The 27,147-nt window shown below is 51.6% G+C and overlaps 11 protein-coding genes across 11 annotated transcripts; 5 read left to right on the top strand and 6 right to left on the bottom strand.

Moving 5' to 3' along the window:
• Positions 1–346: 346 nt before the first annotated feature.
• Positions 347–2,375, top strand: PMZ80_006323 (uncharacterized protein; the record flags this gene model as incomplete). Its single annotated transcript, XM_064874736.1, has 2 exons — positions 347–2,195; positions 2,251–2,375. The coding sequence occupies 2 exons, from the start codon at positions 347–349 to the stop codon at positions 2,373–2,375; spliced, it is 1,974 nt and encodes a 657-aa protein (XP_064729136.1).
• Positions 2,376–3,015: 640 nt separating this feature from the next.
• PMZ80_006322 (uncharacterized protein) lies at positions 3,016–5,308 on the bottom strand (the record flags this gene model as incomplete). The annotated part of the gene is made up of 3 exons (XM_064874735.1): positions 3,016–4,118; positions 4,176–4,718; positions 4,771–5,308. 3 exons carry the CDS (start codon positions 5,306–5,308, stop codon positions 3,016–3,018), a joined length of 2,184 nt encoding a protein of 727 aa, XP_064729135.1.
• A 1,129-nt stretch (positions 5,309–6,437) lies between these two features.
• Positions 6,438–7,784, bottom strand: PMZ80_006321 (uncharacterized protein; the record flags this gene model as incomplete). The annotated part of the gene is made up of 1 exon (XM_064874734.1): positions 6,438–7,784. The coding sequence occupies one exon, from the start codon at positions 7,782–7,784 to the stop codon at positions 6,438–6,440; it is 1,347 nt and encodes a 448-aa protein (XP_064729134.1).
• Positions 7,785–8,031: 247 nt separating this feature from the next.
• Positions 8,032–10,338, top strand: SEC6 (SNARE-binding exocyst subunit S6; the record flags this gene model as incomplete). Its single annotated transcript, XM_064874733.1, has 1 exon — positions 8,032–10,338. The coding sequence occupies one exon, from the start codon at positions 8,032–8,034 to the stop codon at positions 10,336–10,338; it is 2,307 nt and encodes a 768-aa protein (XP_064729133.1).
• A 2,433-nt stretch (positions 10,339–12,771) lies between these two features.
• On the top strand, positions 12,772–14,664 carry PMZ80_006319 (uncharacterized protein; the record flags this gene model as incomplete). Its single annotated transcript, XM_064874732.1, has 1 exon — positions 12,772–14,664. One exon carries the CDS (start codon positions 12,772–12,774, stop codon positions 14,662–14,664), a length of 1,893 nt encoding a protein of 630 aa, XP_064729132.1.
• Positions 14,665–14,962: 298 nt separating this feature from the next.
• On the bottom strand, positions 14,963–16,738 carry FMO1 (monooxygenase; the record flags this gene model as incomplete). The annotated part of the gene is made up of 1 exon (XM_064874731.1): positions 14,963–16,738. The coding sequence occupies one exon, from the start codon at positions 16,736–16,738 to the stop codon at positions 14,963–14,965; it is 1,776 nt and encodes a 591-aa protein (XP_064729131.1).
• A 902-nt stretch (positions 16,739–17,640) lies between these two features.
• On the top strand, positions 17,641–21,168 carry PMZ80_006317 (uncharacterized protein; the record flags this gene model as incomplete). Its single annotated transcript, XM_064874730.1, has 1 exon — positions 17,641–21,168. One exon carries the CDS (start codon positions 17,641–17,643, stop codon positions 21,166–21,168), a length of 3,528 nt encoding a protein of 1,175 aa, XP_064729130.1.
• A 20-nt stretch (positions 21,169–21,188) lies between these two features.
• PMZ80_006316 (uncharacterized protein) lies at positions 21,189–22,185 on the bottom strand (the record flags this gene model as incomplete). The annotated part of the gene is made up of 3 exons (XM_064874729.1): positions 21,189–21,870; positions 21,922–22,037; positions 22,090–22,185. The coding sequence occupies 3 exons, from the start codon at positions 22,183–22,185 to the stop codon at positions 21,189–21,191; spliced, it is 894 nt and encodes a 297-aa protein (XP_064729129.1).
• A 374-nt stretch (positions 22,186–22,559) lies between these two features.
• PMZ80_006315 (uncharacterized protein) lies at positions 22,560–24,289 on the top strand (the record flags this gene model as incomplete). The annotated part of the gene is made up of 2 exons (XM_064874728.1): positions 22,560–22,670; positions 22,718–24,289. 2 exons carry the CDS (start codon positions 22,560–22,562, stop codon positions 24,287–24,289), a joined length of 1,683 nt encoding a protein of 560 aa, XP_064729128.1.
• Positions 24,290–24,482: 193 nt separating this feature from the next.
• On the bottom strand, positions 24,483–24,773 carry PMZ80_006314 (uncharacterized protein; the record flags this gene model as incomplete). The annotated part of the gene is made up of 1 exon (XM_064874727.1): positions 24,483–24,773. One exon carries the CDS (start codon positions 24,771–24,773, stop codon positions 24,483–24,485), a length of 291 nt encoding a protein of 96 aa, XP_064729127.1.
• Positions 24,774–26,142: 1,369 nt separating this feature from the next.
• Positions 26,143–27,093, bottom strand: PMZ80_006313 (uncharacterized protein; the record flags this gene model as incomplete). Its single annotated transcript, XM_064874726.1, has 1 exon — positions 26,143–27,093. The coding sequence occupies one exon, from the start codon at positions 27,091–27,093 to the stop codon at positions 26,143–26,145; it is 951 nt and encodes a 316-aa protein (XP_064729126.1).
• Positions 27,094–27,147: the final 54 nt, after the last annotated feature.

Raw genomic sequence — 27,147 nt, 5'->3', positions numbered from 1 at the left:
ATGGAATTCGCAGACTACGAGGTTGTCCCAAAAACGCTGGCAACACGATTGCCGGATGCTCAGCGGTTGTTGAGGTTCGTTGTCGTACAAACCAGGAACACATCGTCGTACAGCCATGGAAGATTGTACTTCATGAGACCTGCTTTCACTGAATCGTGCCCAGTTTCCTTTCTGATATATAACTTTTTTTGCAAGCGACTGCATGCGGAGTCTGGACTGTACAGTAGTAGCACCGGCGTTTACCTTAGTCAACCACGCCCTGCTCAATATCTCACTCAATTCAACAACGGTCAGCACGCTACCTCATCGATTTGGCCTCCTACACCCGAGGCTTTGCGACCAGGGCATGGCGTCTAATTCAGAAGATCTTGCAGACCTAGTCAAGTCATGCTTTGGCGCCCTCAGACGACTATGCTCACCTGGAGACAACGTTGAAGACCCACAGGCCTCTAAGCATACCACCAGCATAGCTAACAGCGCATGGGAAGACGAACTCGGGCGTCTGAGGGTCTGGTCAGGCAATCTTGGTGCTCATCAACGTGGAAGCTCATCTCTATCTTATCGGCTGAGGCATGCTCCTAGCATCCGGCAAGAGTTACTTGATACTCTGAATGTCATGCTAGGAGCTCTTCACGATGCAGTGAGGCTTCAAGAGGGTCAGCAAAACAGCGACGGTGAGCCTGATGACGAATATATGAGGGAGCTCTATGACGATGTTGTAGACGCAATCGAAGGGTTGTTTCGGCTTAGCACAACTATACGAAGTCCTTCTCAAAGGGATCAAATACTTGGCCGCTCCCAGATCGACAGAAGTATGGAGCCGTACGACCGGAGTCATGTTCAGGACGTCCTACCAAAAGCCTCGGCCATGTTGGTCGAGAGGCTTGGACTAGCGAACACGCAGCGACGAGCTAACCTCCGATACCTGGAACGGCATCACGAGAAGCTTGCGCAAGGTCTCCTTGGTAATACGCTCGACATGGAGGCCAAAGACGGCAACCACGACAACGATGTCAAGAGCAGGATGTCAGGCACTATTGCAACCGAATTCGTGGCTCAGGTCATCAATAATCAAGATGACGATACAAGCTCCATTACAGCCTCTACCACATCGTACGCGCCGTCACTCTTTGCGTCTACAAGGCGAGTCCCATCCAAGCCCAAGCCAACAACAGCGGATGGGAGGTTCGAATGTCCGCTCTGCTTTTATCTCATCGCAGCCAACAGTGATACAGCTTGGAGAAAGCATGTCTTGCACGACTTACAGCCATATGTATGCCTCTTATCAGATTGTCCGCATGCGAATCGACTCTTTACGAGTCGTCGAGAATGGTACGCACATCAAATACAGCAGCATGCCATAGATGAGGGCATACTGGCACAATGTCCTCTGTGCCCGCATACTCTGTCAAGCTTGACGGCAGAAAAGCACCCAGGTAGACATCTTGAAGACCTCGCTCTGTTTACGCTGCCATCCTCACTTTTCGACGACGAAGATGAACAGGAAGGCTTAGAGGACCATTCGGATGAAGTGGTGTCAACATCAGGCCAGAAAGAGCTGGATACACCATTGAATAGTGCTCAACATGGAACATCTGAAACAGGAACTACCAAGTCTATGCCTGTGTTCAACGTCAAAGCAGAAGTCTTGCCTCCGCTTCGTATACGGGAGTCGCAATATACAATAAGAGCTGCGCATGATCTGAGGCTTAACTCGTTACCACTAGCGGAGATGCGCTCAGGTATGACTACGAGCAAGCCTAATTTCATCGTGATGAGTCCAAGAATGACAGGTTGTGAATATTTGGCGGCTGAACAAGTAGAAAAAGTTCCACCATGCAGCGGCTGGTCGAATTCTGTTTCGAATCCTGATAACGATCAACCAGCCACGATATCCGCAGAATTTGACACAGCTATGCTGAAGGAGGGTATGGAGAACTCAGCAAGCAGCCAGGCCATTTCAGATACAGGCCATAAACGTGAACGAACGCAATATATAGCCCTCAGAAGAGATAGCAACGGCGAGAAGGAGGTCAACAACACACTAACACAAAGAAAAGGCAAGACATGGCAACCTTTACGGCAGGTTATCACGGATGAAGTAGAGATACTCACGAAATCGAAAGCTTTTGCACAATGGAGTGCTGAGCAGGAAGCCCTTCGGGAAAAGGTCAGAGAGAGATTCACGAGAGAAGGTATGTATACACCAATATCTCCTATCGTCCCGTAATCTTGCTCAACAAGTCCTAGGCTATCCTGCAGATTACATCGAAGACGTGCTCAACGAGAAGTTGGGACCCCCAACGAGACGTAGGCAGTCATCGTCTATCGAGGAAAGACAGCTTGCTAGCGACTTGTCAGGTCATCCTGTATGAGATTCAAAAACGAGCTTGTCCTTCCCGAGACATTGGACCACTACGGACTACCCTGGCATGAGGAAGTACGTATAGATTATTCGTTCCACCCTCGGCTAATCAAACCAGGCAAAAGACGATAGATATCTTCTGATAGAGAAATACATCACCCAGAAACTACAAATGAGTTGCTCGAGCACACCAGGCAGATCAAGAATAGGACGGAGCAACCTGCGACCGAGGAAAGGCGCAGCCTGGAGCGATAGACTACAATTAAGCCACCCTTGATTCTGTATACAGACATGGACACAAGTGAAAGTTAGTGCTGCGACCAAGAAGCAACAATCTTGTTACCGGTATGTCCAAAAGCTCACGGAGTACAGATAAGGTCTGGCAGAAACAAAAGCTTTAGTGTTTCATCGGTAGCGTTGGCATGAGGTGGAAAAGACACCACGTAATTCCCGTCGATCATGAGGGCTCTAGCCATCGAACTGTGAACGGGTGTTTCAATGAACTGCACCTTCCACACCGTCTATCAGAGTCAGAGATAGCGAGTGACTCGCAAATTTGCTTGCAATAATCAATGCATCACCAGAACTATGTGCTCAAATTACTATCCCACAATTATAGATGACATATAGATACTTCCAATCCACGCCTCCTACTTCTCCCCCGGCCTCTCCTCACTCGCCGTCCGATACCCCTCAAGACCAACCTCACTACTCCCCTCCCCCCTCCAACTTTTTCCCCTCCCCTCCTCCCCCATCGGCACCCCCAATTTCCCCCTTTCACTCCCATTCCCAATCCCATCCTCCTCACCCCCAACATCATGACTAATATTCTTATAAGCCCTAACCTTCTCCTTAATCTCCTCCGTCCCCTTCTCAAACTCCCCCGCACTCTCCCCATCACTCCCAACCGGACTCGGACTCCTAACCCCATGCCTTACATTCGCCAACCTCGCCATATCAACACTCTGCTTAATCCTCTCCGCCTCCTCCTCAGCGCCCTCCTCCCGCTTCTTCTGCTCCACCTTCCTCATCGCCTCCTCAGTGAGTCCCTGCCGCGCCATCCTCAGCAACACATCCTTCTTCCGCGTGCGCTTATCGCCAACACTGATCAGTACCCCACCCGTGATGTTACATGTTATCGAGAGACTGAGAATCACTGCCGTGATCCACTCGGGCCTCGTGTGGTAACTCCATCCCCACGTGAATGCGCCCAGACTGATCTGCAGGACTGAGTGCGCATCCAACAGACTCACAATCGTGATGAGTAGTTTGAGCGGAAACGCATGATGCGTCGTCGTCTCATGAGGCCGATAGTAACTATGACTCTTACTGAATTTATTCTGGTGGTGCACCAGTTTCCGCTGCTGCTCGGGGCTGAGAACACTGAACTCCCAGTCTGCGTCGTCGCCCTTGGTCAGTACGCCCGCCTCCGCATCAGCGCAGACCTCCTTCTGGCTTCGCTCCGGCAGGTCATTGTGATCGGCCAGTTTTGGTAAATTTTTCGCTTTTCGAAGTTTCCAGGATAACCGGTGGTAGTGCGCGATGTAGATCATGTGGTAGGTGTCTACGCATCTGAAGGGGGCGAGACCATCGCCCATTATGGCGAAGAGGCCGACGAGGACGGAGTCGACGATGTGGATTATGTAGTCTTTTCGCTTGCCCGGGAGGGAGATCCAGCCGATTAGGAAGAGGACCCAGATTAGGCCGAAGGCGGTGATGAGGAAGGCGTAGAGGGTTACGAAGAAGCCGAGGGCTGGATATCATATTAGTATTTGTGTGAGGGAGTGGGGAGGGAGGGGAGGGGACGTACGTTTCCGTATATATTTCCCAAACCCTTTCATGCTGCGCTTGAATCTACTCCGCCGGGAATGCAGCATGTGGCGGACGTAATCGTCTAGAACGTCGACGTCTTCCTGGGACCAACCTTCGAGGGAGACGCCGTGGGGAAGAACGGCGTAGTGTTCGTCTTCGACGTGGGAGGTTATGCTTAGGCGGCGGTTTAGGTCGTCGGTTGAGGACATGCCTGGGGTGGAGAAGGGTTCGGGTGTTCCTCTTCCTTGGGCGCGCTGCTCCTGGGTGTATGGTTTTGGGGGGACTTGGGGTGGTTCGGGTGTGGGCGGTGTTGGTTTGCGGCTTAGTTGGCGGCTTAGTTGGCGGGTTATCTGGCGGGAGACTTGTGGTCGTAGACTGGCGGGTTCGTGGCTTTCTCTTGCACGGGTTGGATCTCGGGAGGGGCCGCGGGAGAGTTCGTAGGTTGGACGGCGGTTGTAGTAGCGGTTGAAGAAGGGGATGTCGGGGACGAAGAGGGAGTTTTGGACGTTGTTTAGGGTTGTTAGGGTGGAAACTTCGGGGTCTGTGGGATGTATTAGTAGGCAGTCTGTTGTTTCTGGACGTCTGTTGCTCACCTAGCACGTCGAGATAGTCGACAACATCGCTTTCATAATCGCGGCCATTCCCAGTCTGGGCTCGACCTCTGCGCAAGTTGCCCTCGTCGGGGTCATCGCTCATTTTGCTGAGGACAGACCTAGCAACATTGCTGACACCCCTGAGCCTTGTGCTGCCTGATCTTCCAATACCCCCTTCGCTACCCATGGACTCTCGATGCGGCTTCTTACCCTGATTCGGGTTTTCACCGTGATGTGCTTCTTGACCCTCCCTTATAGTGCCCATAGGCGTCGGGTTCCCAATCTCATAATGGCCAGGTAAGGCTGCGAGACCAGCTGTAGGATTATCAGACGGCTGGTCTCGTGGGCCGGTATTCGTCCTCCGTCTTCTTAGGCCAGAATTACTTCTTGTCCGTTGCATATCGGTTGACTCGACATCGGTGGATGAGGGCAGTCTTCGGATGCCAATCGGCCTCGTCCTCACTTGATATTGTAATGGGGTTGGAGTGAAGTAATCGCTGTTCCGATTCGAGCCAGGACCGGGAGTGGGCGTTTCCATGGCTGTGGGCGCTGCAGGAAATGGTTCGAGGCTCCCATCGTTACTGGGTGTTGTCGGTCTCAAGTGGTTATTATTGTTGTTGTTGACGGCGTCTCTGTTGCGTCGTCCACCTATCGTGAAACTACTAGTCGTGGTAGAAGTGACTGGGTTTGATGTTGTCGTGGTGAGTGTTATGCCGGGCGGTTGTTGGTTAGCCATCTCGTCGGGTCTGTTGTTCCCTCCGCCGAAGCTCAATCTGAGTCGTGTCGCTAGGGTATTCGGCGTCAACAAGCACTGTTCAGCATGGTATATCTGCTATAGATCAAGTGTATCGTGCTTGAGTCGATTGCCCGATATTTGCAGTTTCGCGGGCTAAGCATAAAACGTGAGATGAGCATAAAACATGCTTTCTCTGAGGACTCGGACGCGGGAGGTGAAAGGTCGGAGTAGAGAAAGTTACTTTGAAATCCACCGTAAAGCGCCACGCTTTCCGAGTCCAGAGTCAGTCTTACAATCACGCGAATTGCTGACAACTACAGTACACCATAAAACACCCGGGTTGCTGCCTATATAAGACGATTCCCTCTTAGGAGAGTCTGATTCAGCAACAAGGCACGTCTCAGCGCGTCAATACGGACGCCCAGCAATTGGCAGATAAGCATCGCTGGGCATCCTCTCCTCCAAGTTTCTGCTGCGACCACGGGCCATTATGACGTCGCCGCGTCGGCTTCACCCTTTTATCGAAATTGCTTGTTGTCGAGTCCCGTTTTGATGTTGGCGCAATACAGACACAACTATGAGTACTTGCTCTACAACTGCCAAAATTCAGATGTTGTCATTCGAACATGCCCTGTCCGTCAAGAGAAGCGGCAACTGAGTGCTCTACACTGATCAACGGAGGTGGCAGCATGATCTTGCTTACTCATGCTGCAGAAAGGCTTAAAATGATTACGGCAGAAACAATCGCCGATTTGGGACATCGCTTGGAAATTAACACGACTGATCAGATACAGAAGGTATACCGATCACAGAACGGCTTGTATCACTCCAGGCAGCGACGACCATGCTAGCCTTGTTCGGCAGCCTCCTCATGCAAGAGTGGTAAAGAGGATGAACATTCAAGTCGTGGTATTGCCACGCATTCATCCTGTTACAGCACATCCCTCCCCTCACCATACAGAACCTCACACACCCCTCCCAGAGGCACATCCATAACGGCATCCGTTCCTTCATTCCAAATCTGCCTCCAGCTTAATCCACTCGCCACACCACTTTCCGTAACCTCCCCCGTATATCCATACCACTCGTCCTCCCGTTCTCTCTCCTCCCGCTTGCCATCTTTTTTCTTGGCCCTTCCACTTCCACCCGCACCTTTTTTCCTCCTCTCCCAAGTCGCCATTATGGCTTCCCGCTTCCTTCTCTCTTCCAGCTCAGCAACATACCGCTTACTGCCTCCCTTGCGTATCCTTCCGTTGTCATCTAATATTGCTACGTTGCCGGCCTCGTCGACCATTGTTTCAACTCTGTTCAGTCCGAGAGTGAGGTACTCCACATTATAGCAAGCGAGTGCGATGTAGATGTAGATGAGCACCATGACAATCCATGCTGGAATGGCGAGCGCCCACCACCGATCTGGGTAATACGTGATCCCTAGGGCGTGCAGAAATGGAGAGGGAAGGTAGGCCCAGAGGATGTACATCAGGAATGCTAGACTTGAGGCCAAATAGAGAACAAATCCATAGTACTCGTATGTTGGCACCTTCGGAGCAGTAGGCGGGAGTGGATTTGCTCTTCGTGCTGACTGCGCCACTTGAGCTTCAGTATCATTTGGTGTCTCTACATCCGAGGAATCTGGAGTGGTTGGTCGAGTGGATGTGGTGCTTCTGTTGAGTAGTGATGGAGGCCGGAGGAGAGACGTCAGACTAGGCGAGGGAGGAAGAGGAGTAGGTGGCTTGTTGTAAAAGGGCGGGTATAGTGGTGGAGGTAATGGAGGGGGCCCTCGAGACAATGCTGTTGTCGACCTCGACATATGCAGATGGTTCTGCAGGGCATGTTGGTGGTCGACAGCTGAAGTCGGCACAGAAGAAACTCGCTGAACTTGAGATAGATTGAGATCATCGGCGGAGGTGTCTAGAATTGTATCCTCTCCTTCACCTTCTGAGTCGGAGGAGGTTGCGGGAGAGGACTGTCGCGAATAGTGTGACTGGAACTCTTCATCTTCGTCTACTTCTTCCTCGTTCTCTATTTTGTCCTCCAAGTCCTCTTCTGAGCCGATTCTCTCCTTACCAGGAAGATTGAAGAAGGCTCTTGTTGGAGTCGGCTCATCATGCTCGATTAGATCACGATGAAGGACTGGTGCCGTCTGGGTCCTGGTCAAGGATGCGGGTGCTGGCAGGTTGTCCAGGAAAGGCTTCAGGGTGGGCGGTAGTCGCCTCGTCGGAGACCCCGGGCCAGTGCTGTCCGTTGATTCCCTGCTCTGTCTGTCATCTTCAGGCATAGTTCGAGGTGAGATACTAGTGACGGAAGGCGCGTTCAAGCGGTCCGTTGACCGCAAGCAAATCAAGCAAACATTATCCGCCAGCCCAGGTACTCGGTAGCAACTACCGTAACCAATATATTGGTATTACTGCACTTGACCCAGCAGGCAGTCGCGACTAGAATGATCGAGTAGGAACCAAGCCTGCTCGATGCACGGCGACATCAAGTAACGGCTCTCACATCGGTCAACCCCACCGCTTTCCACGATGGCTGTCGCAGGCGACAGCGGTGTCGCGATACCTCGAATACCCGACGTGCTACGGACGCCAGGCGACCTTGAAAAGCTAGCAAACCTGAAGGCAGACGTTGCCAGAAAGAAGGCAGATGTAGATGCTCGGCTACGGGAAGGTCTAAGCCAGCACCTCGAAACCACTCAAAATGGCATGTCAACCCTGGCCGAGGGCCAGAAATTGGTCGGCCAGATTAAAGACGAGATGAAGAGCATACACGACTTGTGTGAGCAAGCCCAAGCTATCCGCAAGGACTTCCCACAGATCGACTATCTCGCTCGGGTTCACCGCAATTTCGAGGCTACAAGAGCTATGCAAGCTGGTCTGCAGAACTTCGAAAGAGACTGCAATGAAGTGCTGGACCTGCTGGCGGCTGATGAGCAGGACGAGCAAAACCAACCCAATCTACTAGAAGCCCACATGAAGCTCACGAGATTACGAGACTTTCGAGACGAAGCACTGGATCAGATCAGCAAGGCAAAAGATGACAGCTTAAGGAATACTCTCGAGGACTGGTTCGCTCCACTGGACGCTGCAATCGAAACATTCGACGGCCATGTTGGTGTCGTCTGTATGGACATACTCAACCTTGTGCAGGCAGGGAATGACGGTCTGGTTGTACGACTTGCTATCGTGCTACATGCAGAAGAGAAGAATGACGACCGAGTCCGAGCGTTGCTAGACGCTCAGAAAGACCACCAAGACCTAGTGAGCAAATTCACATCCTTCACCATCGGCCCAAAGAGCATACGAGGCTACAAGGAAAAGTTCTTGAAGGCAGTCGAGCTTGTCGTCCAGCAAAAGTTTCAGGAAATTCAAGAGGATTTCGTTGAGGATCCCGAGAAGCTCGTAAAGCTCACAAAGTGGTATTTCAATGACTTGAATGCCGTCAAGCTGGGAATGCAGAAACTCTTTCCAAAGAAGTGGAAGATCTTCAACACATACACCACAATCTACCACAAAACCATGCGCGAATTCTTGCTGTCTTATGCAGATTCCCAAGATATCTCGCCTCCTCAGATGCTGGGCATTGTACACTACATCGATCCCTATCATGAGAAGATGTCCAAGCTGGGCATCTCCAAAGACGATTTAACCCCACACGTGCTCGACAACCGGGAAGGAGACATGGTCCGCGAATACAGAAATCTGATCACCACAGCTCTGACTCAATGGATTGAGCGAATGCAGGTCACAGATCGGAAGAACTTCATCTCAAAATCCACCGATGCCATTGAACAGGATGCCCAGGGCCACTTTCGCACAAAAACGATGGGTGATATGTGGCGTATGCTGCACGAACAGACCGAGCTAGCAGGCAGTTCACAACGAGAAGATGTCGTCGAGGGCGTCATGTCCTCCATGTGCAGTGTGCTAAAGTCGAGACAGCAACAGTGGGACCGCTTGATCGCAGACGAAGTCGACAAGTACAGAAATCCTACACCAGAGCTGATGGAGCATCTGCAACCGTTGCAAGAATATTTGTTGGCTCTTGCAAACGACCAGATCGCTTGTGTCGACGACTCACCTGATATGGTCAACGACATTACTGCACAGGCAGGGTATCTAACGCGTTTCCGCGACCACTTTTTCAATCTAGCCACTCCTCCGTCGCCGCGATACCAGTCCACAAACGCCACAACAGAAGTTGAAGCTCTTCGAGACGGCTATGTCGATTTAGCGACTCACGCTATGGCCGCGTTCGTCAAGCTCATCTTCATGGTCGACTTCAGGGCAGTTACAGGCGACCTCTTCCTGCCCAGCAAGTGGTATCAAGAAAGAGCTATGGAACAGATTATTAGCACATTCGACGACTACATCAGTGATTACCATGCAGTAATCCATCCCTCACTGCAAGATATCCTGATTACGGAGATTGCGGATAATCTGCTTGTTGTCTACCTAACATCTATTACCCGCAACCGAGGCGTGAAATTCAGAAGGCAAGATCCGTTCGCAGCCAGGTTCAGAGATGATATCTTACCAGCCTTCGAATTCTTTCAAAAGCAGAATCTAGATATCTTCAACGAACATATCAAGCCTAGCTGGAAGGCTGTGCAATACACGGTCCAATTATTAGAAAGTGACAAGGCTGCAGTGCCTGGTGTCTACGAATCCTTCAAACGAGAATTCTGGGATCTGCAGCTTAGCTGGGTTGAAGCAGTAATCAAAACACGAGATGAATGGGACCGAAACATGATCAATGCTGTCAAGCGAGCAGCTGCCGGGACTTATGGCGATCGTGGTCTTGAGACAATCATGGGCAAGGTCACAGTCAAATGAAGCGAAGTCTTGCTTCTGAAATGGTCAAGGAACGACAACAAATCAGACAGCGTCGCCTCCATGTGACGAGTGTAACGCGTGGCAGCCGTCCAAGCGAGGTATATAATCATACTCTACAGCACAGCGAAAGCGGAAGTGTATATGCAGCATGCGATACGTCCAACATGCCTGACGGTGCCCAGGCTTGAAACATATCGCGACGAAAGAAGCGAGTATTTTGTGATGATTTTGTTCTAACCGAAGACAAACACTAGATATTTCGGGCACTCGTGGCCCCAACCCTCAACACAGGAAACCCAATCAATAATTCCCGAGGCATACATCAGACAACATGGATTCTCGCTTACGCTTCCTCAACGGTGCTTAGCGAAGCTGATGCTGTCTGAAGTCATAAGGCCTGCCCAAGGCAGACCATTTGTTCGTCATCTCATTCTCGGCAAAATCGCATCGAGCTCAACCGAAAGGGATGCATCTTATGATCCCGGAATATGCTGTGGTGCGAAGCATAAGCGATCTTAGCGTCAAAATCAGGCGCTCAAGCTTTATCAGTATCGGCTCTAGTGGCGCTTGCAGGGGGTGACCGGATAAACGAGCTCTTGATCCCTGTCCAGACATGTTCGCTTAGGCGTGGCCCAGATCCTGGAAACGATGTTCTGCCGACCGTTCTCCGCCCTATACGGCAGCTCAACGACTCGGAAGTTTGTGACCATGGTACGTACAGGGCGTCGCGGTCGGTGTATGTGTCGAAGAGCCGAAGTGTACCGACACCCTCCATATCTCTGACGTGTTGGTATGAAAGACTGGTAAATATGCTGGTCTCTTGACCTAGTTGTGGCGCATGATGCATCCTTGCTTGGTATGGTGCTGAAAAAGCCACGATCGCATTTAGGCGTCTCGTCAATGCGGCTTCCTTGTCTTTCGAGATGTTCGCCGGTTCAACTTTTCGAGCATGAACAGCTGGTTTTGGTAATCAATAAGGAGACAGTCATCCTGTTTAGGCGCCTGACTTGCGCTGATCTCAGCGATGGCACCTGACTCTGCTTTCTGTTAGTCTGTGCCATATGCATAAGCGAAGGCTGCAACACGTTGCTAGTTGTCGGAACTTGCCTTTGAAAGGTATTTCGAGAGACAGGTTTTGTGGCCTTTGCCTGGTGGCTGGCAGGCCGGACACTGGCGATGGCAGTAAGGAAGTCATTCTACCTTGAGAATGCTGAGGTGCTTTGTTGATCTTGTTGTCTTTGCTGGCTGGAATTTGAGATGTAGCTGGTGTCTCCTTCCCGACTCTGAGCTCAATGTTCAAACGAGAGTCTTTCGGGATGTTCAAGTTGTTAGTACCGCTTTCCATGAGAGGTAGAAGGACGCGGTCTGGGTATTATGCTGACTTCAGGTAAGAGCGAAGCATTATCATCAGGGTGACACTTTCCAGAGAAGTAGTAGAAGTTGGAAAGCGCGGCACAGAGCGTTCATGATATAGTTTGAGGACTATCTAGATACGAGCAAAGACGAGATCGTGTAGTTCTTGCCGAGCTTCAGTCTCATGCAACCTCGCGATGTACTGTAATATCGCGGAAATCCAAGCCTTGCAGATTGCGTCGCATTCAGATATTGATTCCGCACGCACCACGAGAATCAACGAATCTATTTGGATCGGTACTCGCTTGGCCTTGTTTCAACGAGGACCATTGAATGCCGCGATGCATCGTCATGCCCTGCGAAGCGACTATTTGAGACTACATGGATACTGAATCCTGCTCACGCTTAGGCTAGAGTACAAACCCAGATGCCTTTGCCGAAGCTCGGTTGGCTAAACTTGGTTCGTCAAGAATATTGACGAGTGCATCGATACGATCGTCAAGCCGAACACAATGTGTCCTCAGCATTATTCGTTTTATGCTAGATGTTCACGGAACAGTTGCTGCCATGACTCGAAATGTCGATTTGAGGTCTCAAGCTTTATGTCGTTGATCAAAAACAGGAAAGATGATGCATTGCCTAATGACAGATCGGTGCAGGGATTAGGTTGATCACTCTCGAAGCGAGGATGAGCTGCATCCGAGACCGCCAAGTAAGCTGGACTTGATCATTTTGCGCTTTAGCTCAACCCTATCAGGACGCCAGACAGCTTCGAGCATCACATCACCATCACTTTTGGATTCTATCACGATCCTTCCATCTCAAAGGGGAATTCCGTTACAGATGATGAACAGCGAGATTTCGTGGCTCAAGCGCTGTTCTGCTGGGGTCAAGCATGCATACGCTTGGCGGCGCTTCTTGGCCAGCGACCACTAACCTTGTCTCCCTGCTGACTACGCGTCCAAACCGCCCAAGATTCGTTTGCCAACCGAACGTCGCCAGAATTTTATTCGTGGTGAACGGCCTTCTTTGCACTGCCTGATCTTGAGGGCGGTGGTTGCCGGCGCCAAAGTACGAGCAATGTCATCAACGCCGTTTTTGGATAACTTTTCTGACTTCTTGGCCAACACTTTACGCGTTGGAACGAATTTACGCGTCTACCACGTCTCCACACCACCTACACCTACTACACCCATTTTCGCGTCGCTGCCTGGCAAGCAAGAAGAGCCTACAACATGCGAGTCGCATTTTCTGGCTGTCTCACAACCATATTCGACCCGTCTCGAAGATTTCTCAAGCGATACCGCTGTCACTAGTAACGATGAGAATACGAAAGCGGACAATCACGTCCTCGTGCTCGGCATCGAAGTGCTCATTTTCACCACCAACACTCTGACCACCATCTTCGTCTCAAAAGCAGATTCGTCCGGATTCCTGACAAGACCCCCACACTCAACACAAGCCTCATCGTCGATCATCCGATCTGTCATATCCGCCTTTCTGTCATGGTTAGTTTCTCGGAACCTGTCATCCAGAACGCCGGAAACGAGTAATGTGACACGGCATGAGCCGGATCCACATCCACCCAACACCGAAAATGAAAGAATAAGCAGTGTCAAAGAGGCAAGTGTACCAGATCCGAATCCGAAATCCAGGGAGAGAAGACGAAGACTAGTGCTTTCGCTCTTTGCGCGGTCTCAGAACCAATATCTCTTCCCCGGCAGTATTGAGAATGCGACCAAGCATGTTTTGGATGATAGGCAGCTGATTAAGTGGTGGTGTCGGGTTCTTGATGGACTTGTTGAGCGTGAGTGGGCTGTCGATGTCACGCCGCGAGCGCAATCTGCAGATGCCAACGCTAGTGCCAATGGTGCCGGTACGTCTGCACAAGCACAACATAGTCCATCTGGATCGACGTCTGTTAGTGCCAGTGTGAAAGTGACGCCTCAAGCTTATGTCATTGTACCAGGCTGCGATCGCTCGGAAACTATTCGGTCGTTCTTTCCGCCGGCTGCGAGGTATGTTCGGCCTGGGGCGGTGTCGAGATGGCACAATTCGTATCCAGACCAACATCTCGTTGATGGAGAGGCTTTGTCGTCTGGAACTGACGCGTCGGTGGGGATACCTGTTCGGTGCATGATACCACGACTGCCTGACGATCCGAAAGCGCGGTACTGTGAGGACCTTGACCATGCCGGGACCGACGACCAAGGTCGATGGAGAGACATAAGGTCCTTGCAGCAGTTTTGGGAGACGATGGAGTATAGGCAGGAATGTGCCGCGGGACGGTTGGTGGGGTTTATATGGGTTATTTTTGATGGTGGTCGGGTCATGGCTGAGACTACTAATGGCGCGGCGACAGCTTCCGACGGGAGATTGTCAGATGTGCCGAATGGTCATGCTCAGCCTGACAATCCTCGCACCCCACCCATCAAAACACTACCCGACGACGCTACCCGATCTCCCCCATCGACCCTCGCACCAGCTAGCATCGTATTGTCAGCCGAGCAATACAACACCCTAGCCGACTACCTAATCAACCATACTGATTTCGCAGGCCTTGAACTCGCAAGGAAGAGCACGAGAGACTGGATTGATAAAGTCAGGGAATTATCTGGAGCTTCACTGTTCGGTGTCGACGTTGAAGGACAAGCTGCTGCAGTTGGTACATTATCGAGTTCGCGTGAGGACTCTGGTATTTCGTTGAGTCAGACAGGCGCTGGTGAGAAACACGGTAGAGATGAGACTGAGGCGGAGGGGCCACGAGTGAACGTGCTTACTGGTGTGAGGAAGAAGCGGAAAGTTGAGGGGGAGGGGAGGAATGGTGATGATGTGCATGATGGGACAAGCGGCGTGGGGATTGTCGATGACAAGCAGGTGGAGCCTGATGCTATACCCGGTGTGAATGGTGATGGCGCAAGGACATTGTCTGCGGGGTTAGTTAGGAAGAAACCCAAGGGTTCCACTTCTTGAGTAGCGTTTGAGCGATTGATGGTCCTTGGAGCGTTTCTGGGGTGTCGGTTGGTTTATTATTGGGACTGCGGCCTTGAACATTGGATAGACAGGGTAGCTAGCCATTGTTGGCTTTTCTAGCATTGGACGGCACGAAATGTAACCGCACGGCAGCAATACCATTTGGCATCGAATGCTCGCCAAGCTACGTGAGTCCTGGGTCAACTTCCACATCCTCGTCACATGAATGGTCGTTGCGAACCGAACAACACAGTGGTATCATATTATACCAGTATTCGTCACAGGCAGTTCCAACCCCTCACCACCCCACTACCCCAGCCCTTCTAAAGAGATCAGCCTGTTCCTCCTCACTCGTCTCCCGCTTCCACCTCTGAAACGCGCCCCTCCACCCCTCCAGCTCCTCCACACACCTAACTCTGAACCTCCCCTCCCTAAGCCGCGCGTACGCAGCCTTAATATTCGGAAACTGGCCCCTCAACCAGACACTCTCCTCATCCCACCGCGTACCCAGTTTTCCGACGCCGTTGTTCTCAAGACGGGGATCCATGCGTGCGGAAGATGCCCAGGCGTGGAGGGTGTTGAGTTGCGCTGCGTCTTCGGGGTAAGTGAGGGTGTGGAAACCTCCCTCGTATTTCACCTTCGTTCCCGGATTCGCACTCTCATCTGGGTCGTGTGCACTCACGGTATCACCGCTCGCTGTGTCTGTCCCTGACGCAGGGCGGAGTCGGTGAGCGGCGAGAAGGCGTTCTTCCTCGTCGCGTTCCCATTTGCACATCTCGGATTGAGAGGGGAGATCGAGACGGCCGGACCACAGACGGGCGATCACGGCGGCTTGGTTCTCGGCTAGGGGGAAGGGGACGACTTTGAGGTTTAGGAGGGGGAGAGAGAGGGTTGGGTGGGTTGTGTGGAGGAAGTGGTGGTAGATTTGGTGGGTGCGGAGGCCGGTTGTTGTTAGGGGTGGGAGGGGGGTTGTGGTGGGAGGAGCTTTTGTGGTGGAAGAGGATGGCGTTGTTGTGACGTCGTTTTGTGCAGGTGCGAAGTCGAGGGAGGTAGAGGAGTCGGTTGGGGATGGTGATTGTGTTTTTGAGCTTGAGTTGGACGTGGACGGTGTTGACGAGGTAGATAGGAATGGAAATGAATAGAAGTACCCTGTTGCGAAAATGACGGCGTCTAGGTTGGATATTAGTTCGTTGTTTTTAGTTCGGACTGTGCGGTTCCCGTCGTCGACTAGAAATTCTTCAATTTCGGAGACGTCTTTTCGCCAGTTGGGACCGCCTCCTGTGGGCGCGAGCTGACTGGCGCTTCTTGAGGCGAGATAAACGGGTTGTTGCGCGCAGGGAGCGAGTTGTCCGGCTATGTCGAGGCCGGAAGCACTGTTGCCGATAACTAGGACCTTCTGGCCTGCGAAGTCCTCTGGTCGGCGGTATGCTTTCGAGTGCATGATGGCATTCGGATATTTCGTGTGCCATTCTGCTATTCCTGGTATTGCGGGGACGTGTGGTACGGTGTAATGGCCATTTGCTACGATGACGGCGTCGTACTTTGCTTCTTGGAGGGTACCCGTCTGTAAGTCCTTGGTCGTGACTGACCATTGCTGAGCCAGGCGTGACGCGTGAGCAGGCCGGTCCAGGGGCTTCACCTGGACTACCTGGGTGTGGAAGTGAATCAGGTGTCTGACAGGCTCTGCATAAGCCTCAAGGTACCTCAGAACATCATCATGCTTTGGGTAGAGTGGCAGGTCCTTTGCAAATGGCATGTCGGAATAAGCCATCATTGTTTTCGGAATGTTCGTCTCCAGATAATCGTACAGGGGACTTTCAAATTCGAGCGAGTCGTTCATACCGCTGCTGGATGTGCCGGTGCCATATCTTGGGTCAATCTGAGGTATTGGGATACGTCTGGTTCTGTCAGTGCCAGATAGGTTCCAGATGCCTCCCACATTCTGACGCTGTTCGAAAATGGCGATTGTCTTGAATGCCTTTTCTGCTAGTAAGTACTTTGCACACGCGATACCGGTCGGGCCGGCTCCGATGATGGCTACGCGATTAATACTCGTGGTTTTTTGTGTTGCCATAGTAGTTAGGGCCCTTCTGATCGCTGCTGTCATCGATTGGCGTGCATGATGTGCATTGTAGTAGCACGATCAGGTCTACATACTCAATGGCTCTGCGAATTATCGAGTCAAACATTTTTCGGAGTATTTCTTGCAGGCCCTGATAGGACAGAACGAAAAGGATAATGATGCAATCAATGACCGAGACCATACTGATGAGTTAGCAACGAGAAAGAACCAAGGAACGAAGAGCGCAGAGTGTTGTGATTACTATTAGCTCTGGTCATGCATTGCCTTGTACCAAGAGAAGGAATGGCCCTCAAGTCCGGTCCCTTCGCGAAGCTCGCGGCAATGGTGATATGAGGCAATATGAAGAAGAACGTAATGCCTCGCTGCAAGTGAGAGGCGTCCTGGGATCTGTACCGGAACAGTGTAATTGTTCGACGGTGACACTGTTCGCTCCGATGCTGGATGATGGTGACTGGCAATAGCATGTTGTCGCATCAACGCTCTGAGGACCCTGACGCGTCGGACGCGTCCTGTTGGAGTAGAAAGTGAAGGCGGCCACGCAGTGATATAGTCAGTGACAGCAACCTTCTAGACGTTGCGAGCCTAGTGGAAATGTCTAGATTTGCATCATCTCTGCGCTACTTCCTTCCTCATGAACATAAACTTGTCGTGATTATTTAGATCGTGAGAAAGAGATCGATCATCAGATCCGAAGTTCTAAGGAAAGAACGCCCAAGGTTCCTGCCATTATTGTCGCCTAGGCTGAACCGGAGCCTCGCCCATCTGCAACCATCGCCGCCCGTGACTTGGTCGATTTCTCCAAAAGGTAACTTGTTTAGTTTACCAACTTGTTGTATGGAATTAGTATTGACGATGCAGGCCTCATATACCACCGCTCGCTCCGCCCGAGTACGATGAAAAGACGCCTCTCCAAGCGGCAGTCAAGTAGTTTCGCAGATCAAGATCGAGGGTCTGTGAAGAGGCGGAAGAAGTCGTACTCGACTCGCGTGATAAGCTGGGAGGAACAGCAGCAACTTGGTCCAGAGTTCGCCAGTGTCGGTAAAGGCAATTGGCCAGTGCGACGGATAATTGCTGAGAAGGGTCCAGCGGGCAACAAGCAGTATCAGGTCGAGTGGGAGCCACATCCGAACAGCGAAGAAGAGTTCGAGCCGCAGTGGGTCTCAAAAACTGGTGTTGGCAAGGGCCTGGTCCGAGACTGGGAACGGCTGAAGGCACAAGAAGAAGAGCAGACAGAGGCAGAGCTGCCGGGAGGGCAGCCCAGTGCGCGCCGCGCTCGTTCTCGACGTATCATCCCAGATTCTTCGGGTCCTACAGTTGCAGACGTCGACCCGCAGAGTGATGTCCCATTAAGTCCTCCAGGCTTGAGTGATTCTTCCATCTCAGGCTTGGAGATCTCAGAAACTCAGTACCCTACTACTGCCGACCCGTTGACAGTGAGACTACCACCCCTCCCGAGCGACAAATCGGATTATGATACCGTACGTACGAGTCAAATCAGTCCCTCGAATTCCCACTTCAGTCTGAATTTTGACAGTCCACTGGCTATCGCCTCGAATCTGTCTCAACCGTTGCTCAGTGGTAAGCAGCCTTCGATCACATCACCATTGTCAACTCAGTCAGCCAGCCAAGTTCTATCAAGACAGCTTAGAAGTCCACGTTCACGCATCACCGACTCTAGCCCACGAGCACTTTCGTCTCAATTAAAGCCACCTTCCAATCTCGGCAAGTACGTTGAACAGGCCCCAGAAGGTGGAATAGGGGCACCTGAGCAATCGCCGTCTCTCCGCTTCCTAACTCAATTGCCATTCCCAAACGAGGCAGTCACTTCACAGACCGAGACTAGTCACGTGCACAGCTCACCGTCTGCCAATAGACGGTCTTCACGCTTAGCGTCACCCTTCAACGACTTGTCCAGTGCGCCAAAGACATTAAACTCTCAACAAGCGCCAGAGTCGATCCGTTCCAAGCTGTCGAAAACGTCTACATCGCACGTAGCTTCCCAAGGACTACAAGAAAACACCCCTGGCAAGGCACAGGGTAGAAGGACGTCGCAAGGCACAGCAAGTCCTGCATCAGAACCGTACTTCAGTACCCAATCGCAAACTGATATGGCTGCTTTCGAAACAGATGCAAGTATGGCCGAGCTTGGCAACTATCAACATAGGTCCCCCTTGGTCAATTCCATGACCGCGGAAGATGTGTCACCTCCGAATGGACAGCTGTTTGAGACCGACAACTATGAGGCTATGATTCCCGGTGTCGGTTCGATCACGGCTCCACTTACCGTTCATGCTTCAATCGAGGAAGAAGCGCCTTTTATGACTGATGAGCCCTTGCTCGATTCGAAGACATCTAGTCAAGAGTCGTTGAACAATCAGCGTGAAATTGAGACCGTCGACGGGGTTATGATTCCTGTACGTCCAATATTAGGGCTCAATGAATTTGCTATAGCCTTACCAGCCGAGGGCAAAGTCAAGTCTGCCTATGATGAGATCATCAAGATCAGGAAGAAGGCCATCCTCAAATTCATCAGTCGAAAAGGTGCTCCAGGTACCTCTGAAATTTCAAACAAGAAAACACTGGAGAGAAATGAGATGCAAGAGATGTTGCAGCGACTTAACAACACTGTCACACACACTGACCTTGGTCTACCAATGGCGCAGACACAGTATGCCTTGAATGCTGAGCACAACGCTGCATACGCAGACTATGCTGGTAGCAAATTTGTGATGCTTGGCTACCTTGTCGATCAGCTTTTGAGCACCAGTCACTCTATCGCCATCTTTGCACAAGGAGGGCCACTCATAGATTTGCTGGCGGAATACCTCAGCATGAAGCGAGTCACCACTCGCCGTCATGATCATACCACTTCTGACCATATTACGGACGACTCGCAAGGCTTCTCCGTCGACCTTCTCAGTACGCAGCAGACCACGCCACCAGCTTTACCTCAGAAGCCAAGTTTCGTCATAGCTTTTGATATCTCATTTACAACGACAGATCCTCAGATGCAATCTCTCCGACTGCAGTATGGTGAAGAACTTCCGATCATCCATTTCTTGGTAACAAATTCCTCTGAGCACGTCGACAGATGCGTACCAGTCGCTTTCACTTCCAATATCCGGCTGAAAGTTGTGGTGAGAACTACATACCTTGCATCGCCATATCTAGGAGGTGAGCCCACGTACATCGCAGATGAGTCAGACGAACCTGAAGATAGAGCTATGGACATGTCTGATTTCCAACGTGCTGTACGGAAGAGTCCAGCCAGGCGATTGGCGCTCATCGCAGATGTCATTACCAATCTAGTCCAGACAGGTGACCTCGCCTCGAATTGGACTCTGGGTGGCATGCCGGAATTGAAGCTGTCTGAGTTCGATTCGCCGCCGAAGGTCAGCCGTGCAGCTTCCCGAACGCCGCAGCCTAGGAGAGGTCGAACGCAGACACCCATCTCACGGGCTACGACACCTGTAGGCCGAAAGCGCCTGCTTGAAGTCGATGGTGAGAATGGCACTAAACGACAACGACTCACTCCCGTCCGAGATACTGTTCCAGAATCCCAATACACCCAAAGCCAGTCAGAGGAACTGCAGGAAGCACATAGGAAAATTGCTGAGCTGGCTTCTGAGCTGGCAACTGCGCGTGAGCAAGCACAAGCTGCCGAACAGAAACGGGCAGCTGCAGAGGCAAAAGCTAGTGATTGGCAAGATAGTCACGCTAGCTTATTGCATCGACATGAGAAAAGTAGCCTGGAGCGGAAGAAGCTGCACAAGGAGAACACAAAGTTGAACGCTACCATTACAGCAATGAAAGAGCGAGATGAGAAGATTCGAAACGAAAAGGACCAGTTGAAGCATCAGATTTCTGATCTGAAAGCCGAACTCGTCCAGGCTCGTACCGATCTTAAAGCAGAGGGTGGCGACGTGGCACAGCTTGAAGAAGCTCGTCAAGAAGCTCGAACTGCAACCGCGAAGATGCTCGCTTTGGAGAAGTCACTCACCTCAACAAAAGGCGATTTTGAATTCACGCGAACACAGTATCAAGAAGCATCCAAACAAGCAACAGACATGATTTTGGAAGTCAAGGATCTTGAAGCACAGGTCGAGAAGTTGAAGTTAGCAGCGGAAGACAGTAAGAGATCCCTGAAAGCTATGAACTACCAGAGAAGCCTTTCCAAAGCGATGGAAACAGCCGAGCAGTTCAAGCTCGAGGTTAAGAACCGTGACGCAGTCATCAAAAGACTGCAGGAAGAGAACGCCACTCTGAAGAGCCGACGTGGCGTGCAAACTAGAGGTAGCAGCGTCCAACCGGCGAGCAGTCCTGCTCCAAGAAGTCGGCAAGCAAGCCCAGCTCCTGGTCATGCTGCTCATCTTATGCCTCCATCGGGCTCGCGTGCAAGTGTGTTGCGGCACGAACGATGAGCATAATCAATACGAATGACCTATTGCCCATTGGCGAGTAGAGTTCGTCCTCCATCCATACACAAGCATTGACCGTCAACGTATGATCCAGCTTCACTTGACAGATACAGTATTGCGCCTCCAATATCTTCAGGTCGCCCTATCCTAGCCGCCGGCATCGCTTTGAACAGCTCCGCAAACTGGTTGTTGCCTTCTTCTACAGGATTCATCTTCGAAGGCAGGAATCCCGGGTTGATTGAGTTCACCCGTACATACCACGGAGCATATTTGCAGGCTAACAGTCGTACCAGATGATCAATAGCAGCTTTACTTGCTGCATATGAAGTCAGATCGATATTCGTGCAATTGTGCATTGAGGCGCAGCTGCTGGTTATGACCACAACTCCTCGGCCTTCGTCTCGGCCTGTCCTACCGTTGCCAATATCCATAGCACTTGCAGCTGCGAGCAATTTCAGGCATGCGACAGAGAGGAAGTAGTGGGCTGTAACGTTGACACGAAAGGTATCCTCCCAGTCGCCTTGTCGAGAAGACCATAAAGAGGTCTGAAGCTCGTCCAGAGTGGCAGTCTTGACGTTGCACATCTGTGGAGGATCTCTCCTTATGCCAGCATTTGATATCAGAATATCTAGGTGGTCCTCTTTTGCGGCAACAACATCTGTAATGGCCTTCACGCCCTCTTTAGAGGAGACATCGCCCACAAACCTGTTCGACTAGTCAGCTCGTCCATGAGCAAGACGCCTGGGGTACACTTACCCAACGGCATGGCCTCCGGTCGCTTTGCCAAGTGCGTTCAGTTCAGCGGTTGACCCATTGATATCATCAATAGGTAGCGCAGTGATATATACTTTGGCGCCGTTGCGAACGAGGGACTGGCGTCAGTCAGCACGCATCGTCCACCAAAATGGTATCGTTTCCACGGACCTTCGCGATCATGAACCCTATTCCACTGCTTCCGCCCGTCACCAGTGCGATTCGCCCTTTGACTGAGAAAAGATTTGGCACAGCAAGATCTTCCATGATGTTATATAATCAGAGTGACTTGAAGCAGGACACAAAGCACTCATGAACAATTCTCCTCCAGTCATGCTCGACCTCTTATTGGTACATCAGTTTTGTTATATTCCGCTCAGAAGAACTCTTTTGTCCGAATCCAACAGTTGTAACGCGCAGTTCTCCGCTTCTGCTCCTGCATGCACACGCTCAGGTCCGTGTCTATTTGCCGCGGGCTTCACGAGGAGAGCCATATATAAGTCGCAATGTTCCTTGACTGATCTGTGCGACGATGCCCGCGCTTTCTCTTGAATATATCACATCTGCTTGGAAGCCTTGATCTCATAAGGGGTCTCTGATCACTGAAACTGCCTAGGTCCACTTTCTACTAATTCCCTGGTATGGAATCATTCGGTACTGCCTGGATTTCCAGGCTCGATACACCTTTCCTTGCCGGACCTGCAGTGCTGACCATAACCACGTTGCTATGTTTACTGACCTTAGGCCGCTGGGTATGGACGTTTTCTCCGAATCATGTTCTCGCTGACACCCTTCATAGTACTCAACACGAACCGACATACCCTACATCAAAGGCATACCAGAAATCCCCGGAGCCATACCCTTCTTTGGGCACCTCCTGAAGCTCGGCGACGACCACGCCACGGTCTGCGAACAATGGTGGAAACAATACCGTCATTCCGTCTTCCAGATTCGCCTCGGCAACACCCGAGCAGTAGTCTTCAACTCCTTCGACGATGTCAAACGGATCCTCATAGGCCATCAATCAGCCGCCATCGATAGACCGAGGCTCTACACGTTCCATGGTGTAATTTCCAGCACCCAGGGCTTCACGATCGGAAGTAGTCCCTGGGATGAATCGACCAAGAACCGTCGCAAGGCGGCCGGGCAAGCACTCGGCCGACCAGCCATAAGGGGCTACTTCCCAATGTTCGATCTCGAGTCATACTGTATTGTGCGTGACTTTCACGCGTTCAGCAAGAACGGGGCGGACCTCATTAGTGTGCGCCCATTCATCCAGCGGTATGCACTGAACACCACGCTGACGTTATGCTACGGTATACGCATGGATAGCGCGTATGATACTCTACTGCGCGAGATCCTCGAGGTTGGTAGCGCAATCTCGCTGCTGAGGAGTGCGAGTGAGAATTATCAGGATTATGTGCCTGCGCTGCGGTACCTCCCCAACAACGAGAAGACTGCCCGATCAAAAGATCTTCGAGCTCGGAGAGATGCATACCTTGACTTCCTCCTCAACAAGGTTCGCGATATGATACAGCGCGGTACTGACAAACCATGTATCTCCTCCGCCATACTCAAAGACCAAGAGACAAAACTCACGGGCGTTGAGGTCTCAAGTATCTGTCTAAGTCTGGTTAGTGGTGGATTTGAGACTATCCCCGGCACATTGACATCCTGTATCGGTTCACTCTCTACACCCGAAGGTCAAGCCTTTCAAGATCGCGCATTCGAAGACATTCAGCGTCACTACCCTGCAGGAACATCCGAAATCTGGGACAACAGTTTCAAGGAGGAGAAGGTACCGTACGTCAACGCCATAGTCAAGGAGGCAGCGCGGTACTACACCGTCTCCGCAATGTCTCTGCCTCGCAAGACTGTCATGGACGTGGAATGGGATGGCGCCACTATCCCAGCCGGCACCATGATCCTCATCAACGCCCAAGCCGCAAATCACAGCGTCGAACACTTCGGTCCTGATGGGGGTGTGTTCAATCCTGAGCGCTGGCTCACCGAGTCCTCCAGTACATCCACAACCGCACAAACTCAGACTCCTATGTCCCCACCAGAAGAGAAACCCTCCCAAGGAATCCAGCACTTCTCCTTCGGCGCCGGCAGCAGAGCCTGCAGCGGCCAGCTGATAGCACAACGACTTCTGTACACAGCACTCATCCGGATCTTATCGTGTTACAAGATTGTGGCGAGCGAGGAGGAGCCGCCGAATACGGATTATGTGGACTATAACCAGTTTAAGAGTGCGTTGGTTGCTATCCCGAGGGACTTTAAGGTTAGATTGGTGAGGAGGGAAGGTGTGGATGTTGAGGGGATTTTGAGGGAGGCGGAGGGTAGGACGAGGGGGTATTATCAGGAGTGATTGAGTGCTGGGGTGTTAGACTTAAGCGTAGTGAGTAGGTCATGTGTGGGTCAAAGGTTGGTCGGGAGGAGATGTGAAAGTAGAAGTTGTTCAGAAGATATCATTTCTCATCAAACTCAGAAAGTACACAGTCATCAGATCTAAAACAAATCCAAACTCCTTCTCCGCCGCCTCCCACCCATGTTCCCTTTCATCAACATCCACCCCCTCCGCCACCACCGCCACCCCCATCACCACCCCCACAACCACCTCCGCCGCCTCCCCCTCCATCCCCTCCAAACACCCCACCTCCTCCTGAGTATCCAAACAGACCCGCACTTACAGCACCCCGTCCACCCGGGTGTCCATGCATACCGCTTCGACCGCCTGTTGTAAAGCCGTAGGCGCCCCCCGGCCGTTTCGACACCATCTGCGGCCGAACCTTGACGTATGAGTCGGAGTCTTCTGTGCCGTATTTTAGGCCGGATTTGTCGCGGAAGCACATTTTGGGTGGGTGGGTCGGTTGATTCGGTTTGGGAGGGGTAGCTGTATGTAATGTAATGTGGTGTGGTGTTGTGGGCAGAGCCCATATATACTGAAAGGTTGTGAGCAAGCTGGTCTGGTCTGGAAGTGATGCTTGTTTTGACCTCGAGGCGGTGAGGGTCTGTAGGAATTTTGTTGCTTGTGTTTTCTGGGAGGTGTACTAGTCGTGAATCGAGTACACTTGTAGTTGATGCGGGAGTTGAATCGTGTACCTCAGTAGCTGTATTACACTGTGATATTGATATTGGGAGTGTCTTGATGATTCATTGATGCTGGTGTATGATTCAGTGAGGGATGGGAAGCTACATATATACCTGAATCAGCGACCACCAACAGCCCGTGACAAGGTACTTTCGAGGACATCAAGCATTGTAGGCTGCCGATTGCCGACCTGGAGTCAACCTCGCAAGCATGACTGGTGGGGCCATGTAGATCGCCTTGTGCTTGGCAATGAACTTGTGATTGGAGTGCTGGCTGGGGCTGGGCTGATAGAAGCGGCGCGTGTTGCTTGAGATGGTTAGGCTAGTGAGCAAGGTCTTGAGACAGTGCTTCGATATGCTTGAAATGTGTTATGAACATCGTGCTAGGTCTGAACATGACAGCCATCGCTTTGTGTCACTGGCCGCCGGTGTGCGAGTGAGCGAGGCTGATCTTATCACAAATTCTCTTCCCGTGGTCACCTATCATTACTTCGTATGTTCCTGACAGCTACTGGGATTAACCCTTGTATGTAACCAGACGGAACATAAAGCTGTCACGAGAAGATGCAGATCGTGGTTTTGACGGAGCTGGGGAAGCGAACCTTGAGCTCCATCGAGATGGTCTTCTAGAAGGACGCTAGAAGATGTTAGCTGGAAGTATCCATCAAGGAACTTCTGTAGCGAATCAGACAGCTTCCGCAACGGCAGGGCTATATCTTGTTCTAAGAATGGATCTGGTTACATCATCGCTTGTTGAGGCATCCTCGAGCAGGCTCGCATATGAAACGAATCATTATCTGGCAGTGCTGTGCCACCTGATATGCTCATGGATCGTACAAGAGGGTGCGGAGCATGGCGCTTTCATTCTCTGACCTGGAGTCATTGACACGGCGAATGACACTCTTGCGACCGATTTGATAGACTCAAGCAGCTTGCAACGGCCGTCAAGGAGCGTGATAGCATGTCCGCCTGACATCTACCCCCGCGCGTGCGAGAGTACAGAGCAAGAATGCAGATCGTTGCGTTCAGTGACTCTTGTTTCGAGGGAGGAGAACACGACTAGAGGCGACGCCGCCATTCAATGCTTGCGACAGGCCTACAGTGTAGGAATTTGCTTCGAATATGTAGTCATTACTGCATACCCATCCTCCTCATGTAGGCCTCGATACCCTCCATCTCGATTTCTTTCACATCATTATACGTCCCCTTCTTCTCCCAAGCCAAACCCCTGTCCTCCGAGAACACAACACGATACTTCCACAGCTTATTCTCAGGTTCCTTCTCAGCCTGTTCCTTGAGCCACTCCGTAGTCCACACCTCCCGCTTCAAATCGTGTCCAACCACTCTCGCAACCAGATCCGCAAATTCATCGTACCTCATAGTATCACCAGAGATATACACCGCCTTATCCCTCTCGTGAGTATCAACCAGAACAAGCTCGGCATTGCACCTTGCAATATCCTCCACAGTCGTAGCAGTGATCTTATGATTCCATCCACCCAAGGCCGTCACACCACTGATCTTCGTCTGCTCATCCCTTCCCACAACGCCCCAGAAGTCCTCGAACAGGAAGCTCATGAACACACCACAAGAGACGATAAACCACTTCGTCTTGCTTTGCGACCGAAGCAGTTCACGCACCTCACACTGTTCAACGAATAGACCAAGTCCACCAGTCTTCCCGATAGCATCGTAGTTCGTGCCCCATTGCCAAGGGACATACTCATCAATCCCTGCAGCGAGCGCTGCTCGCGTGACCTTGAGTTGTGTACCCTCGGGCAACGTCATCGCACCGGCATGAATAACGCAGGCGTACTGCCGGAACAGATCGGCCAGTGTCTGTTCAGAGTCGGCAACGAGGTCACCGGATGTGAAATGAACACCTTTCGTACTAAAGGCCTGTAAAGATTTGATTCTGTCCGAGGCTGGCTCTGAGTCGAGTTCGGAGAGGGTTTGTGGTCGGATGGCGAGGGTGAGAGGTGTTGTTGAGGGGTCGTAGGCTGGATGGGAGAGGAGGGCGGTTGATATTGCACTGCCGAGCTCGCCGGCGCCGAGGATGAGAATCTGGCGTGGAGATGGCATTGTGTCAGCGGCGTGATCCGCTACGTATTCACTTTGATGGGCTTTGGTTGGGGA

Source organism: Knufia obscura, assembly GCF_036327395.1.
Source record: "Knufia obscura strain CCFEE 5817 isolate CBS 148926 chromosome Unknown scaffold_7, whole genome shotgun sequence".
In the NCBI taxonomy this organism is placed as follows: Eukaryota; Fungi; Ascomycota; class Eurotiomycetes; order Chaetothyriales; family Trichomeriaceae; genus Knufia; species Knufia obscura.
This window is presented reverse-complemented; position numbering and strand designations above follow the sequence as displayed.